This window comes from Tachyglossus aculeatus, chromosome 9 (genome assembly GCF_015852505.1).
Source record: "Tachyglossus aculeatus isolate mTacAcu1 chromosome 9, mTacAcu1.pri, whole genome shotgun sequence".
Classification (NCBI taxonomy): domain Eukaryota; kingdom Metazoa; phylum Chordata; class Mammalia; order Monotremata; family Tachyglossidae; genus Tachyglossus; species Tachyglossus aculeatus.
This window is the reverse complement of record NC_052074.1, coordinates 568,106-583,174: the sequence shown is the minus strand read 5'-3', so window position 1 is coordinate 583,174 and position 15,069 is coordinate 568,106. Positions and strand designations below refer to the sequence as shown.

The 15,069-nt window shown below is 57.2% G+C and overlaps 1 protein-coding gene across 2 annotated transcripts in view; it reads right to left on the bottom strand.

The window, feature by feature from the left end:
- Nucleotides 1-2,724: 2,724 nt before the first annotated feature.
- The window catches only part of PLEKHH2 (pleckstrin homology, MyTH4 and FERM domain containing H2), a 50,047-nt gene continuing 37,702 nt past the window's right edge, over nucleotides 2,725-15,069 (bottom strand). For both annotated transcript variants that reach the window (XM_038751201.1, XM_038751202.1), the window contains exons 20-30: nucleotides 14,784-14,963; nucleotides 11,710-11,807; nucleotides 11,248-11,425; nucleotides 10,937-11,092; nucleotides 10,115-10,212; nucleotides 9,190-9,331; nucleotides 8,585-8,724; nucleotides 7,680-7,809; nucleotides 6,098-6,184; nucleotides 5,118-5,255; nucleotides 2,725-4,148 (exon numbers count right to left, since the gene is read on the bottom strand). In XM_038751201.1, the coding sequence (XP_038607129.1) occupies nucleotides 3,963-4,148; nucleotides 5,118-5,255; nucleotides 6,098-6,184; nucleotides 7,680-7,809; nucleotides 8,585-8,724; nucleotides 9,190-9,331; nucleotides 10,115-10,212; nucleotides 10,937-11,092; nucleotides 11,248-11,425; nucleotides 11,710-11,807; nucleotides 14,784-14,963 (1,533 nt within the window). In that variant the 3' untranslated portion in view covers nucleotides 2,725-3,962. The remainder of the gene's footprint in view (nucleotides 4,149-5,117; nucleotides 5,256-6,097; nucleotides 6,185-7,679; nucleotides 7,810-8,584; nucleotides 8,725-9,189; nucleotides 9,332-10,114; nucleotides 10,213-10,936; nucleotides 11,093-11,247; nucleotides 11,426-11,709; nucleotides 11,808-14,783; nucleotides 14,964-15,069) is intronic.

Sequence of the window (15,069 nt, the reverse complement as noted above, 5' to 3'; positions counted from 1 at the left end):
CCTCGGGCGTCTCTCGGGGCTCCCCACTCCCCTCGCTGGGGATTGGGGAGAGGGGGGGAACTGGGCGGGGAGGGGGCTGCAGAGGAGGGGTCGCGGGGAGGGGGGGAGAGGACTGCAGAAGGTGGGGTCTCCGGGGCAGCGGGCTGCAGCGTTTTTTTTTTTTAGATAAACGATCTGGGCTGCAGAATGAAGTAAGCAATGAAGGGGAGAGACTGGAAGCAGGGAGGTCAGCAAGGAGGCTGATGCCGTAGCTGAGGCAGGATAGAGATAAATGCTCAGATTAACGTGGTAGCAGTTTGGATGGAAAGGAAAGGGAGGATGTTAGCGATGATGTGAGTTTGGAACTGGCACTGTGGGCACGGGGGGCTGCCAGTACAGGGCATTGTGGACATGAAACATTGGCCAGCACTGTGGGCATGGAACACTGCCAGAACAGTGCACCACAGGCATGGGACACTGGGGCACCAGAGGGTGGTTTAAGGACCATCATGACCCCATCATGATACTACTAGTTGGAGCAACAAGGAGATTCTGATCTAGCCACAGCCCCCTTCCTGCCAGTAGTGAAGGGCCCTGGCCTGGGCCTGGGTCTCTGTGAGAGCAGACTAACCCAGGTGGCTGTGGGCATGATTTTGCCAGCATCCGCTCTTTCCCACCTAGCTGGACGCTAGGCTGTGGATGCTGGAGACTCAGCTCTGGGTGCTAACCTGGACCCTGAGGGCGAATGCAGTAGGAGTCAACTTTACTCCTCCTCCTCCTCCTTTCCCTCCCCCTCCTCCTCCTCCTCCTCCTCCTCCTCGGGCACCTCTGCACAAAGTCCCTCTTCAGCCCTGAATGCACCCAAGGGGACCTGGCCCCTCCCAACCCCCCTCACTCCCAACCTGGGGGAATCCTGCCCCCAACCCCTCCATCCCTATTTTTTCTCAGCCTGGGGGCATCCTGACCGTTTGCCTCGTTCCTGGCCTGGAGGTGTGCATGCTCCCACAGTGCTCCTGGCAAGCAGTGTGACCTAGAAGAAAGACTCTGGGTCTGGGAATCAGAGGACCTGGGTTGCAATCCTGCCTCTGCCACTTGTCTGCTGCGTGACCTTGACCGAGTCACTTCGCTTCTCTGTGCCCCAGTTACTTTATCTGTAAAATGGGGATTAAATACCTGTTCTCCCTCCTTCCTGCTCTCCCTCTGTGAGCCCCATGTGGGCAGGAACTGTGTCTAACCTGATTAACTTGAATCTACCCAGCACTTAGAACAGTGCTTGGCACATAGTAAGCACTTAACAAGTACCGTCATCATCATGCAGGTCCCCATGTTTTATGTTTGGTTTTGTTCTCTGTCTCCCCCTTTTAGACTGTGAGCCCACTGTTGGGTAGGGACTGTCTCTATATGTTGCCAACTTGTACTTCCCAAGCGCTTAGTACAGTGCTCTGCACACAGTAAGCCCTCAATAAATACGATTGAATGATTGATTGATTGATTGATTCTGACTTGGAGGCACCCAGCCCCCACCACAAGCCTCCCAGACTGAAGGTAATAATAATAATTATTATTATAATGATGGTATTTGTTAAGCACTTAATATGTGCCAAGCACTGTTCTAAGCGCTTTATGGTATTTGTTAAGCTTTACTGTGTGCCAGGCACTATACTAAGCACTGGGGTAGACACAAGGCAATTGGGTTGGACATAGCCCCTGTCCCACTTTACAGATGAGGTAACTGAGGCACAGAGAAGTAAAGTGACTTGCCCAAAGTCTCGCAGCAGACATGGCAAAGTCAGGATTAGAAACCAGGCCAGGCCCGTGCTCTATCCACCAGGCAATACTGCTTCTCCTAGGTGAGGGTGTTCAAGCCGCCTTGTCTTTCCTTGCACTCAGAGTCCCCTGGACCACCCCAAAGCCCTGCCCACCAGATACTGTCTCTGCTTCCCAAGCCCCAGCCCTGCCACCCCCAGCTGCTGCCCTGGATGGTGTGGGCAGTCCAAACCCATGGGACTGGTGGCCGCACGGTCACTGGTCACCAGCCTGGGGGCCAGCTCCAATTAGTCTGTGGAACTCAGCTCTGGATGATACCTCCTGGGGCGGGAGCCCATTTTGGGCAGGGAACATATCTACTACCTCTGTTGTAGCAGCATGGCCTACTGGATAGAAGAGGGGGCTGGGAGTCAGAAGGACCTGGGTTCTAATATTGGTTCTGCCACATGCCTGCTGTGTGGTCGTGGGCAAGTCACTTAACTTTTCTGGGCCTCAGTTACCTCATCTGTAAAATGGGGATTAAGAGAGTGAGCCCCATGAGGGACAGGGACTGTGTCCAACCTGATTACCCCAGTGCTTAGAACAGTGCTGGAACATAGTAAGCACTTTATAAGTATCATAGTTACTGTTATTATACTCTCCCAAGCACTAAATACGATTGACAACGAGTCTATTTAAGTGGGTGTGCTGAGGGACGGGTTTTGGGTTAGTGGGGTGGGGTCATTCCTGCCACTAGTGCCTCACACACAGCTGGCAGCCAGACCCCTCTCACAGGAGTGGGAGTTGACAGACCAATGTTCCAGGCCCCAGTCTCTCCCTGGCCCGCTGTGCAATTTCTGGCAGGTTACTTAATCTCTCTGGGCCTCAGTTTTCTCCTCTGTCAAAAAGGGGTGTTACCTGCTTTCCTGACCTCACAGGGATGTTATAGTTAGAAAATTTGAAGGTGCCTTTGAAAAGAAAAAGGTTTGTAGCCCAATACGAGGTGGTGGCATTGTTATTATTATTCTCAGCAGGAGCAGGGGAGGCTGTGTTCTTGGGGGAAGGGGAGCTGCCACCCCAGGGGTAGCCCACACTAGGAGATGGCAGCAGCATGTGACTCTGTGTGCTGGGATGGGAGCGGGCCATGACAGGCCTATGCCCCCAGTGGGACAGACCCGTGGACCCTGCCAGAAAATCCAACTGATGGTTCCCGTCAGCGTCACGGGCTACTGGCATCCCAGCAACTTTGGCTCCGGCCCCGAAGAAACCATCATTAATCGGCGATGGGTAGAAGGCGGGTTCCTGGGCTTTTCCAGCAGTAGCTAGCGGCCGGAGTGGTGATCCAGCAGAGTCCTTCCCTTCCAGGATGCCTGGGGGCTTCTCACTTCCTCCGAGGGGATCCTTGCTGGTGGGGTTGGGGTGGAGCCATGTCCCACATGTCCCTTCACTAGGATTGCGTTGAGGTGATGATGGTAGCCCAGCCGATAGCCTCCAGCCTCCAGGACCTGGTCACACTCCTCTGGACCAGGGGCCCGGGGACCCAGACGTCCTGGCGAGGCGTCAAACCCTGGGACAGTCTCAGGTTTGCTTCTGGCAGGCCCGGTGGACACCTGACCTGGAGAACCCCTTCTGCGGGAGACGTGGAGGAGAATCTCGGTCTTCACTGTGATAAGCCCATGGATGGGCAGCTCAGGAGGCTGGGCTGGGAGTGGCTGCTTTCAGGAAACTCATCCCACCCACCTCTCCCTGCAGAGGAGCCCCAGTCCCAGCAACCAGAGTTGGGGGTGCCCCAGCAACCAGAGTTGAGGGTGCCCCAGCACCCCAGCTCAGCTGGTGGTACCCGGCCAGACCCTCTGGAGCTCCTCCCAGGAGAAGCGGCAACCACTTCTTGCACGGCCCACTCTAGTCTTCTCCAAACTGTGGCCATATTGCACTGATGCAACTCGCTCTTCCTAGAAGCCTGCCAGGTTCACCCAGCAGTCGACCTGGGAGGCTGAGGGGGCCCTAGGCTTGGACAGCTCCCAGCTGCTGGGGTGGGCAGCGGACAGTGCCGCCCAGAAGCAGAGGGCTGGCCCATAGGACCCCCAGAGAGTCCACCACAGGTAAGCAGTTGAGGTTCCTGGGAAGATGATTCCTGCCCATTCTGATCCTGTTGTGGCTCGGAGAGGATTCCAGGGTGCTCGGGGACAGAGGGTGGCCTGGGAGAGCCCCAGACTCTCCCTCCCTGGACTTGCCCCTCACAGCAGAGTGGGGCCCTTGGTGGGCCGGCTGGCCGGCAACGGGCGCCGGCTCCCCAGGTCCTGAGCTTGGGGGGCTCCGACTCGGGCGGTCATCAGGGCTGGGGCGGAGAGGTGGTGGACGGCGCCCTTCTGCTGGTGGAAGTTGTTGATGTAACTGGCAGCCAGGAGGGTGACTTCCAGAATCTAGAACATCAGATAAGGGGAAGAGGTGGGCGGATTCAGGCCTGGAGCTGCTTCCCAAGGGCTGTGAGCCCATTGTGGGCATGGATTGTCTCGATTTGTTGCTGAATTGTACTCTCCAAGCACTTAATACAGTGCTCTGCACACAGTAAGCGCTCAGTATATACGAGGAGGGGGCTGGGAAGGGTACATAGTGCCCTCGGGTGGCAGCAACTCAGCAAGTACTGCAGGCCCCAGGAATTGGCAGTAGAGGGTGGGGAGGGGACAGGAGACCAGGGACCGGGGGACAGAAGGGGGAACAGGGGAGCGGAGAAGGGGGAGCCGGGGAGAGGAGGAAGGGAAGCCGGGGGGAGGAGAGGGGACAGAGGAGAAAGTGAGCAGGGGAGAGGAGAAGGTGGGAGGAGAAGCGGGTAGGGAAGAAGAGAAAGGGGTAGGGGACAGAAGAAGGGGGAAGGGGAGAGGAGAAGGACTAGTGGAGGAGATGGAGAGAGGAGAGGGGAAAGAAGAGGAGGAAAGGGAGAGAGGAACATCCAGGGTTGAGGGGGATCACTGCCCGCTGGTACTGCGGCAGGGCTGGAAAGATGCGGGGAGCAGGAGCGCAGGATCACCCATTGCTCACTGGGGGAGCAGCCACTGAGAAGCTCCCTGGGACAGACCCCTTAGAAGAGTCCAACTTTAAGGGAGCCAAATTCCCTCTCCCCCACCCCTCCTCCACCTGGAGGTAGTTTGTGGGGTGTCTGAGCCCCAGCCTCTTTCCATTTGTGGGCATCAGCTGGCAGGCAGATGGTCCAGTGTCATCACGGCCCTTCTCCCTGTGAGTGTCCCTCCCCCCAGGGCCTCATCTAGCAGCTTTCTCTGCTGGTCATCCTGCAGAATCACGGCCCCGGCACCCAGAAGCCAGAGCCCCCGACCCCAGGGTCCCCGGGATCCCCGTGTTCCTGAATCCCACCAAGCAGAGACCCCCCCACCCACCTTGGGTTTTGCCATGGCGAAGAGCAGTTTGTCGGTCGACTCGCCCTGGGGCCGCACAGTGCTGACCACCAACATGAAGTCGTCTCGGTAACCTCCAAAGGTCATCAGACTCTTGTACCCGTAGGTGACCATTAGCCGCTGTGGAGAGAGGCGAGTGGCGGGTCACCGAGGCCCGCGAGAAGATACAGATGCAGCAGTCAAATCCTCATGCTTCTCAACCCAGTCCGCAGGCACGAGCCTATTTCAGACCCCAGCAAGCATTCGCCCAGGGTTTGCTGCCAGCAGTCAGGCCCCCCCACCGATATCCAGGAGAGTCCCCCACATACGGCTCTTCCCCAGCACCCACCCTGCCTGGTGCCAGGTGAGGCCTGGCAAGGACAGGGACTCCAAACAGCCCCTAGGATGGGCAACAGTGAGATCCCCACTGTTTTCCTGGGTTTCCAGAGAAGTGCAGGATTGAGATTTTTTTATGGTATGTATTAAGCACTTACTATGTGCCAGGCACTGTACTAAGCACTGGGTTGGATAGAAGCTAATCAGGTTGGGCACAGTCCATGTCCCACATGGGGCGCATAGTCTCTAACCCCAATTTACAGATGAGGGAACTAAGGGACCGAGAAGTTAAGTGACTTGCCCAAGATCACACAGCAGACAAGGCAGAACCGGGATTATAACCCAGGTCCGTTTGAGTCCCAGGCCTGCGCTCTACCCACTAGGCCATGCTGCTTCTCTACTTCTCAAGTATTCCCACTAATTTGATGAAATCGGAGCCCGGATTGCCATCCTCATTAAACAGGAGCCCAGCCTGCCACCCTCATGCAACAGCAGCCCCTATTGTCTCCTTCAGAGCTCTGTTGTGAGACCCCTCCAGACCTCTCAGCCAGAGACTGGCACCAGTCCCGGGATGAAAGCGGCCTTGTGGCCACAGCGGTGACTCTCAGCGGCCCCAGCAGAGACTGACGGCGTGGTCCTGTCCTTACCATGGAGGTGTGTTCCAGGACACTGATGCCATCTTGATGCACGGCAAGCCACACGTTGGGGCTTTCCTGGGAAGTCGGAGTCACGGGCTACGGAATGGAGGTGACAGAACTGAGGGACGGGCAGGACCAGCGGGGCCAGTTTCAGCCTCCAGGATCCGGGGTTTATCCAGAGACCACTCGGAATTGCCCAGTCTTCCCAGGCCGGCTCTCCGCAGGCCGCCAGCCCGAGGCAAATGGGACAAGCCAGGAGCGGTTCAGGTCAGTCATTGTCCCCAACCCAGTCCAGCCCCAGCTGCCATCGCGCCCAACAACTTCCCTTTTTTTTATGGTATTTAAGTGTTTACTATGTACCAGGCACTGTACTGTGAGGGGGTTGATCCAAGCTAATCAGGTTGGACACAGTCCCTGTCCCACAGAGCTCATGATCTTAATCCCCATTTTACAGATGAGGTAACTGAAGCCCAGAGAAGTGAAGTGACTTGCTCAAGATCACAGAGCAGACATGTGGCGGAGCCAGAATTAGAACCCAGGTCCTTTTGATTCCCAGGTCCACGCTCTATGCACTAGGATAACACTGTTTCTCCAACACACTTGTTGCCCACGCCAGCCACGTCACCAGTCCCCGCTGGCCCTGGTGCCGGGGACCCCCACTCCCTAGACTGGGCAGGCTGGTGTCTGTGTCCACCCTAGGAGCTCCACTTCCTTACCCCTCAGTCCGAGCCCTAGAGACTTAGCCTAGAAATGGGATTGAACGAACCAACCTGGGGACGGAACGGGTAGCACGGCCTATTGGATAGAGCACAAGGCCGGGAGCCAGGAAACCTGGGTTCTTCTCCAGACCCCTACTTACCTGGGTGACCTCGAACACAGCACTGGACCTCTCTGGGTCCCAGAGTCGCCATCTGTGCAGTGGGGACAGTGGGGAGAAGATCCCCGGCCTCCCTCTTTCTTAGACCATAAGCCCTTCAGGGATCCTGGCTATCTGCCAGTGCTCCACGCAGTGCTTGGCACAGAGTCTGTACTAAATAAATCCCATAATTATCCTCGTTATTAGAACGAGCCCAGGCCGGGCACCCCTGAAGCACGTCCCAGCCTTGGGACTATTTCCAACCCCACCGGGGTTTTTGGGTGGTATTAGAAAAATCTCTGTGGGTGGATCATTGCTTCTTTCCCAGTCAGACCTTACTTAGCACAGTCTGGGCACCGCCCCTGAACCCGGCAACAATTTTCCCCTCCTTCCACCCCTCTCACCCACCAGCCCTTCCCATGAGTCTGCCCCAGCCCCCGGTTTGCACAAACATATGCACCCATACACACACAAAGACACATATATGCACATGTACACTCAGAGACATGCATGCACACACGCGCGCGCGCACACACACATATACACACTTTGTTTTGTTGTCTGTCTCCCCCTTCTAGACTGTGAGCCTGTTGTTGGGTAGGGAACATCTCTATATGTTGCTGACATACTTACCAAGCGCTTAGTACGGTGCTCTGCACACAGTAAGCTCAATAAATACGATTGAATGAATGAATGAATGTGCCCACTCTCTCCCACCCCCCAGCCATTCCTCACTCTTGCAGGAAACAGCTTGGCACCAAAGAAGGGCCACTTCCGGGCGACTGTCAGGTAGATGCGCACGCAGTCGGCCGCACTGTGGCCCCGGAGAGCCGCCCATCTCATGGACAGTCGCTGGCAGAGCTGCCTGTTGAAAGAGCCCCCCCTTGAAGGTGAGAATTGTGGCCTGGCCGACTGACCTCCCCCTCTCCCCAAGGGTGACCGTTCTCAACAGTCCCCGGCCCACGCACCGCACACCTGCCTGTGTGCACTGTGTTGGTTGTCCACTCTGTGCAGAATGCTGTACTGTGTGTGCCTATTGCATGCAGAGGCCTGGGTGCCCATTGTGGGCAGAGTTCTGTACTGAGCACCTATGGGGGCAGAACACTGTACCGGGCGCCTGCTGCTGGGTAGAGTGCTATACTGGGTGCCTACTGTTTGCAGAGCACTGGCCTGGGCCCCAACTGCATTCAGACTACTGTGCTGGGAGCCTATATTGGGCAGAACGTTGTGCTGGGTGCCTACTGTGGGCAGAGCGCGGTGCTGCACATCTGTCGTGTGCCCAGCTATGCTGTGCTGGGGGGATTATACAGTAGACAGTGATCCCACCCCCAAAGGGTTTGCAGAGGACTGTAAGCTCTACTCCCCCCTCTCCCCATCAGCCTCTGGAAGACTTCTGTCCCCATCTCTAGGCTGGGAGCTCTTTATGGGCAGAGAATATGTCCGCTAATTGCTCCACTAGCTGCCCATCGGCTGACTACCGGCTGGCAGGTGAATGATTTGTTCTTGGGGAGCATCCCAGGAAACCAGGCCTCGAAGAAGGCCTGAAGGCCTGGGCCCTGCCCCTGCCCCCTAGCTCGCCAGGGAGATCCCGAAAACAGCCTCCTCAAGAGGGGTGGGGCCAGCTGGGCGCTCTCGCTTACCGTAACTGTTCCTCGGAACAGCCGTCCCGATACCGTTTTGGGTAGAACCTCTCCAGGGCCTGCTTCAGAGCCTGGTTGGCCTTGGCCAGGGCCGCCGGCCCGGCCGCCGCTGACGGCCACTCCAAATCTCCAGCCTCCACCTGGGAGGAGACCAGAAGGCATGTGATGGGGGGGAGGAGGCCTGGGAGGTGAGGAATGTGGGGGGCAGAGGTGGTGCTGGTAGCAGCAACGGCAGAATTCCCCATGAGGGCACCCCCAGGGCCAGAGATGTTCTAAAACACACCTGCTGCTCCTGTACTCTTCAATTTGATCCTGATAACCCCAGGTCTCGTGGACCAATAGAACAACCAGAATTGAAATTGGTGAACAGAGCGGGATCTGTTAACAGATACAGACTAAGGGCACCAGGCAGTGGGGGGCAGTAGGGGCAGTGGGCTGGCATCAGGGAGGGAAGGAGGCAGAAAAAGGTGGAGAAAGAGGCAGGTGGGTGTTCTCTCTCTCTCTCTCTCTCTCTCTCTTTCTCTCTCTCTCTCTCTCTCTCTGCATGCCCACCATTCCCCGGCCTCCCCCAGCCACCCCCCCAGGAACCCTAGCCGCAAGCTGACCTGGGCCATCAGTGCAGCCATTTCCAGGGCCAGCTCCTTGTCCAGTGGGAAGAGGCCCAAGACAATCTGGTCATTGGTCTGGTACGACAACAGCAGCTTTTCACGGTCGGTCTCCCCCCGCGCTTGTGTGGAGAAGTAGAGCCTGGAACAGAGGGGGATGGGGAGGCCCGGGGCCAGAAGGGAGAGAGGGAGGGTCACAGTGGCCCACTGGCCTAGGGGTTTCCTGGGATGACCAGTGCTTGGAAGGCAAACCAGCTGAGAGGGCTGCTGGGCATTGGACCCCAGGCTGAAAGGAGCCGAGGCCAGGCTACATACTGGACATTGGTCCCAGAGACCGGGTCGTGGCCCCAAAGCCTCTTGGGAGAGCCTTGGCCTAAGTGTTTCTGGCCCAGACCCTCAAGGCTGAGCAGAACAGGAAGTCTTCACCAAAGGGCCTGTATATATATACATATATATATATATATCCTGTATATATGTTTGTACACATTTATTACTCTATTTATTTATTTATTTAGTTAGTTATTTTACTTGTACATATCTATTCCATTTATTTTATTTTGTTAGTATGTTTGGTTTTGTTCTCTGTCTCCCCCTTTTAGACTGTGAGCCCAATGTTGGGTAGGGACTGTCTCTATATGTTGCCAATTTGGACTTCCCAAGTGCTTAGTACAGTGCTCTGCACATAGTAAGCGCTCAATAAATACGATTGATGATGATGATGAAAGGGCCACTCAGCCCCGACCCAGGGGAGTGAGGCCAGGTGTCTGGCACAGAGCACTGTTAGGGCTGTCACCCTCCCTTACTCCTGGGAAGTGGGGAGCTGTGCCCTCACACACACATGCTCACACATCCCTGGTCGCATGCACTCACTGACACACCCACTCGCTCGCCCAGCTGCTGCTGCCCTCTGAGCCAGGTTTCCAACCTGTTTTTGTAGGTGAGGCGCACGGTCTTTGCTCCGTCACACTTCCCTGGAGGCAACTCCCTGCAAGCCTGCTCCCATTTAGAGATGATATCACAGATCTATAAGAGGGGAAGCCAGAACAGACAGGAGGATGGTGGGACTTGGCCAAACCTGAGCTGTGGGAAGAAAGCTCCGTGTGTGTTTGTGTGTGTATGCGCATGTGTGCGTGTGCGTGTGTGTGTAGCACAGGACCACCTCTCCAGGCTCCTAAACAAGACCATGACTGGCAGCTTTGAGCTCTCACTGCTAACTGGAAGCTGCTTTTCAGATGAGCACCCCTGCCTCCCCACTGTAGTCTAACCTTGGACTGCAGAAATGCAAAAAAGCGGCTGCTGTCCAATCCACAGCCCCAGGTGGTTCCTCTAGTGTTGGTGTGGTCAGCGGGCCCGGCCAACCGGGGCACCCATCATTCCAGATGAGCAGATGGGGCGGCCAGACAGGTGCCCCTGCACTCAGTAAGGGGGGGTGGGGCACAGCTGGTGTGGTGTGGTGGCAGCAGCAGCTCCCAGGCCTCCCGGACCCAGGTCACCACCCCTGGCCTGCTCCGTCCTCCCACCCAGTCCACAGCGTTCACCCCAACATGGTTGCCTTGGGCCAGGAAGACAGGGCATTTTGGGTGATCACTGGTAGGAAAACTGCAAAGCGAGGCCGTCCCTGGGGGTGGCAGGGACAGCTGCAGGGATGGTCCTGGGGTGGCCAGGTCCCAGCTCTCACCTGCTCCGAGGGCCACAGGGGTCTGGGGCCTGCGGGGTGGGGTCTAGGGGCTCTGTCCGGGCTCTGTACCTTGACGCTGCCCTGGAGGCAGTGCTCCACGTCGCGGCCAGAGGGGTCACCAGTGAAGAGGGCAAATCCCGACTGGGTGGGCTTCCTCATGCCAGTGTCCAGGTTCAGCGTGTCCAGGAACTCTTCCACAGTGGTGGAAGCATCAAACCCAACCACCTGGTTGGCAGAGCAGAGTCGTGGGGCCGGCGAACTGCCAAGGCCGGGGCCGAGGCGCAAGTCCCCATCGTGGTGATGGTTCCCCACCACCCCTCACCCCGGGTGCCCTGAGGGCCCAGCTCCTAGGGTCCCTGGCCAGCCCCCAGCCCGCACACCTGGTACGCGCCATTGGGGAAGTGCACGGGGACGCTGAAGGGCAGGGAGTGGTGGTAGGGATTCCGGAGCAGGGTGGACAGGATCTCCATGCGGGAGGGTCGTGCCTCGCGGTCCCCATTCTGCCGGGCTCTCTCCACACAGCGCTGGCAGTAGATGGCATACTTCCCGGGCTCCGTCCTCCAGAGACAAGCCGAGGGAACACGGTGAGCTAGGTAGGCCTGGGGCCGGGGTCAGAGTCAGGGCCAGGAGCGCGGGCGGTTGGGCAGACAGACAGCCAAGCGTGGGATGCCTCGGGTGGGTGGATGGAGGGGAAGATTCGGGTGGCGGGGTGGAGGGGAAGATTCGCCCTCCTGGCGAGAGGGGCTAGGGCTACTGGCCCAGCTGAGAGCCCCCTGCCACCAGGGAGGTGGGGAGAGAAGGAGGAGAGGGTCGCGGTCAGACCGCCCCAGAAGCTGGCCTACCTGGGGTCTGCGTTCCTCCGCAGGTGGAGCTGCAGGAGCCAGAGGAAAGGGTGCTGGGGCAGGAAGAGGCCAGCACACAGCGCAAGGAGCTGCCAGCCCTGGACCAAGGAAGACACACTGCTTGGGCCTGTGCCCAGCTTGGGCCCACACCCAGCACAGCCCTGCCTCACACACAGCCTCACCCCCTACCATGCCCAACCCAGCTTTGCCCCACCAGCTGCCTCAGGCCTCACCCGCCCCGCGCCCCACCACAGCCCCACCGGGCCTTGTCCCAGGCCTGCACACTTGAATGGCTCACTCAGGGGTGGGGGTAGGGGGTGGGGTTCCAGCTGGAGGGAGAAAGGAAGGGTAATGGAGGGAGGGAGGAAGAGACCAACAAGAGATGGGGAGGGATTTTGGCTCCCATGGGCCAGGCCTCTCACCTCATTCCTTGCTCCCCATGGCCTGGGCTCCCCAATGGCTGGCCTCCTCAGGGCTGTGGGGTGGGGAAATGCACCCCCAACCCCCAGGGCTGAGTGGTGGGGTAATCTGAGACCCCACCCTGGGCTGCATGGAGGGACAGTCTGAGCTCCCCTGGGCCTGTGTGGTGGAACAATCCAAGTCCCCCACCAGGGACTAGGTGGTGGGATAATCTAAGCCTCCTTCTCCCCTCCCTCTCTGGGCTGGGTGGGAAGAGTCCGAGCCTCCTCCCACAGCCCTGCAGCTCCAGGGATGGGTAAGGAAGGGACCGGAGGGCAGCGGACATGGCAGCTTTCTGAGGAATCAGCCAGAGGGGCCTCAATTCGGGTCTCTGGGAGGTCAGCAGGATGCAGGGAGCCCGTACCCAACATCCCCCAGCAGCACTTAGTATAGCGTCAGCCCTCAATAAGCACACTTGGCTGAGTGAGCAATCTGTCGATTGAGGTTAGGAGGTTTGTGGGCTGGGGGCATCCAGGAGTTGGGAGCGTCTGGGAAGGTGATCCCCCACAGGGCTGAGTCCCCTTGGTCCTTGTGACTGGGGGAAGCGGGGAGCAGACTGAAGTGGGGCCCTGGGCTAGTCAGGGTAGAGCCAAGCGAGGGGCATTCAAAAAGGCAGCCAACTAGGGCCCAGGGAGATGTGGGGGGCACAGAGGTCAGAAAGAACCACAGGACAGCTCAGAACTCACTGCTGATCATTTCATTCATTCATTCAGTCGTATTTATTGAGCGCTTACTGTGTGCAGAGCACTGTACTAAGCGCTTGGGAAGTCCAAGTTGGCAACATATAGAGACGATCCCTACCCAACAGCGGGCTCACAGTCTAGAAGGGGGAGACAACAAAACCAAACATATTAACAAACTAAAATAAATAGAATAAATATGCACAAATAAAATAAATAAATAAATTGAGTAACAAATACGTTCAAACATATATATATATATACAGGTGTTGTGGGGAGGGGAAGGAGGTGAGGCGGGGGGGATGGGGACGGGGGTGGGGGGGCTCATTCATTCATTCATTCAATCATATTTATTGAGCGCCTACTGTGTGCAGAGCACCGCACTAAGCACTTGGGAAGTCCAAGTTGGCAACATATAGAGAGGGTCCCTACCCAACAACGGGCCCACAGTCCAGAAGGGGAAGACAGACAACAAAACAAAACACACTAACAAGATAAAATCTTGATCACCAAGACCCCACTCCAAACATCGAGATCAGCGAGGCCAGGGAGACCTGTACAGAAATGGAGAGAGACTGGGCCCCTCCTGGGCTGAGGATTTACCCAGAACCTCCAGAGGAGGGGGGAGAGAGAAAGAAAGAGAACAGCCCTAGAGCCACCCCACTTTCCTCTGCTGCCCATCCACCCCCATCCATGGCTGCCCACCCAGGCCAGGCACCACTGGGGCTTGGGGGTTTCCAAAATGGCAGTTTGGGAGAAGAGGAAAACCCAGGTTTGGACAAACCAGAAACCTCTGGTGGACAGCCGACTCGGGCCTATGGCTGAAAAGGGTTCCAGAGAGCTGGACCATCAAAGGAACAGCTCCACAGCTGCAAAGCGGTAGGAGATCCCCAAATGGGAGAGGCAGCATGGCTTTGGGTTGGGGGAGGCCAGCCCGGAGGGCTGCCGGTCTGGGGATCTGAGGCCTAATCCCAGCTTCGGCTGTGTGACCTTGGACGAGTCACTGAACCTCTCTGGGCAATGAGTCTGAGTCTCCTCCTCTGGACAATGACGAGAATAATAGTAATTATGGTAGTATTTGTTAAGTACTTGCTAAGTGTCAGGCACTGTACTAAGCATTGAGATAGATACAGGGTAATTGGGTTGGACACAGACCCCACATCCCGTATAGGGTTTACAGCCCTAATCCCTATTTTCCAGTTACTGAGGTGCAGAAGTGAAGTGATTTCCCCAAGGTCACACAGCAGACAAGTGGAGGAGGCAGGATTAGAACCCAGATCCTCCTGACTCCCAGGCCCATGCTGTGTCCACTAATCAATCAATCAATCAATCGTATTTATTGAGCGCTTACTGGGTGCAGAGCACTGTACTAAGCACTTGGGAAGTACAAGTTGGCAACATATAGAGACAGTCCCTACCCAACAGTGGGCTCACAGTCTAAAAGAGGGAGACAGAGAACAAAACCAAACATACTAACAAAATAAAATAAATAGAATAGATATGTACAGGTAAAATAAATAAATAAATAGAGTAATAAATATGTACAAACATATATACATATATACAGGTGCTGTGGGGAAGGGAAGGAGGTAAGATGGGGGGATGGAGGGGGGACGAGGGGGAGAGGAAGGAAGGGGCTCAGTCTGGGAAGGCCTCCTGGAGGAGGTGAGCTGGGCCATGCTGCTCCTTGCAGAGAAGATCCCTGCTCGGCCACCCTCTCAGACAGAGAACCCTGCGCCCGCCAGGAACCAGGGCCCAGCTGGTGATCTCGTCAGCGCCCCAGAACTGGGCACGGGGCCGGGCCCAGGGTAACCATGGCATCACCCCACCACCGATGACAGGGAAGGAAATGCCGTTCATCCACTGATGCCAGTTGGGGCAGGGAACTGGTCGTTCCTCAGTGGCGGGAGCCCCCCACCCTGCTCCTGGGGGTACCTGCAGTGGGCCCGGTTGGCTCTGAGCCTGCCGTCGCCGGGTCTGCTTGATAAGCTGGCAGCAGAGCTCGCTCTGGAGCTCCGGGTGGGTGAGGCAGACCTGCAGGGCGCTCTGGGCCAGGGAGACGTGGTAGTCGATGGCAGGAGAGTCCACCGCCGCATTGATGAACAGCTGGCAGGCCTGCGGGAGGTGGGGGCTCCTCAGTGTGGAGAGAGGGAGCCTCCGGCCCCCTCCTCTTCCCCCACTACCTCCAGCCCCTGCACCATCAAGGAGTTGCCCCAGCCCT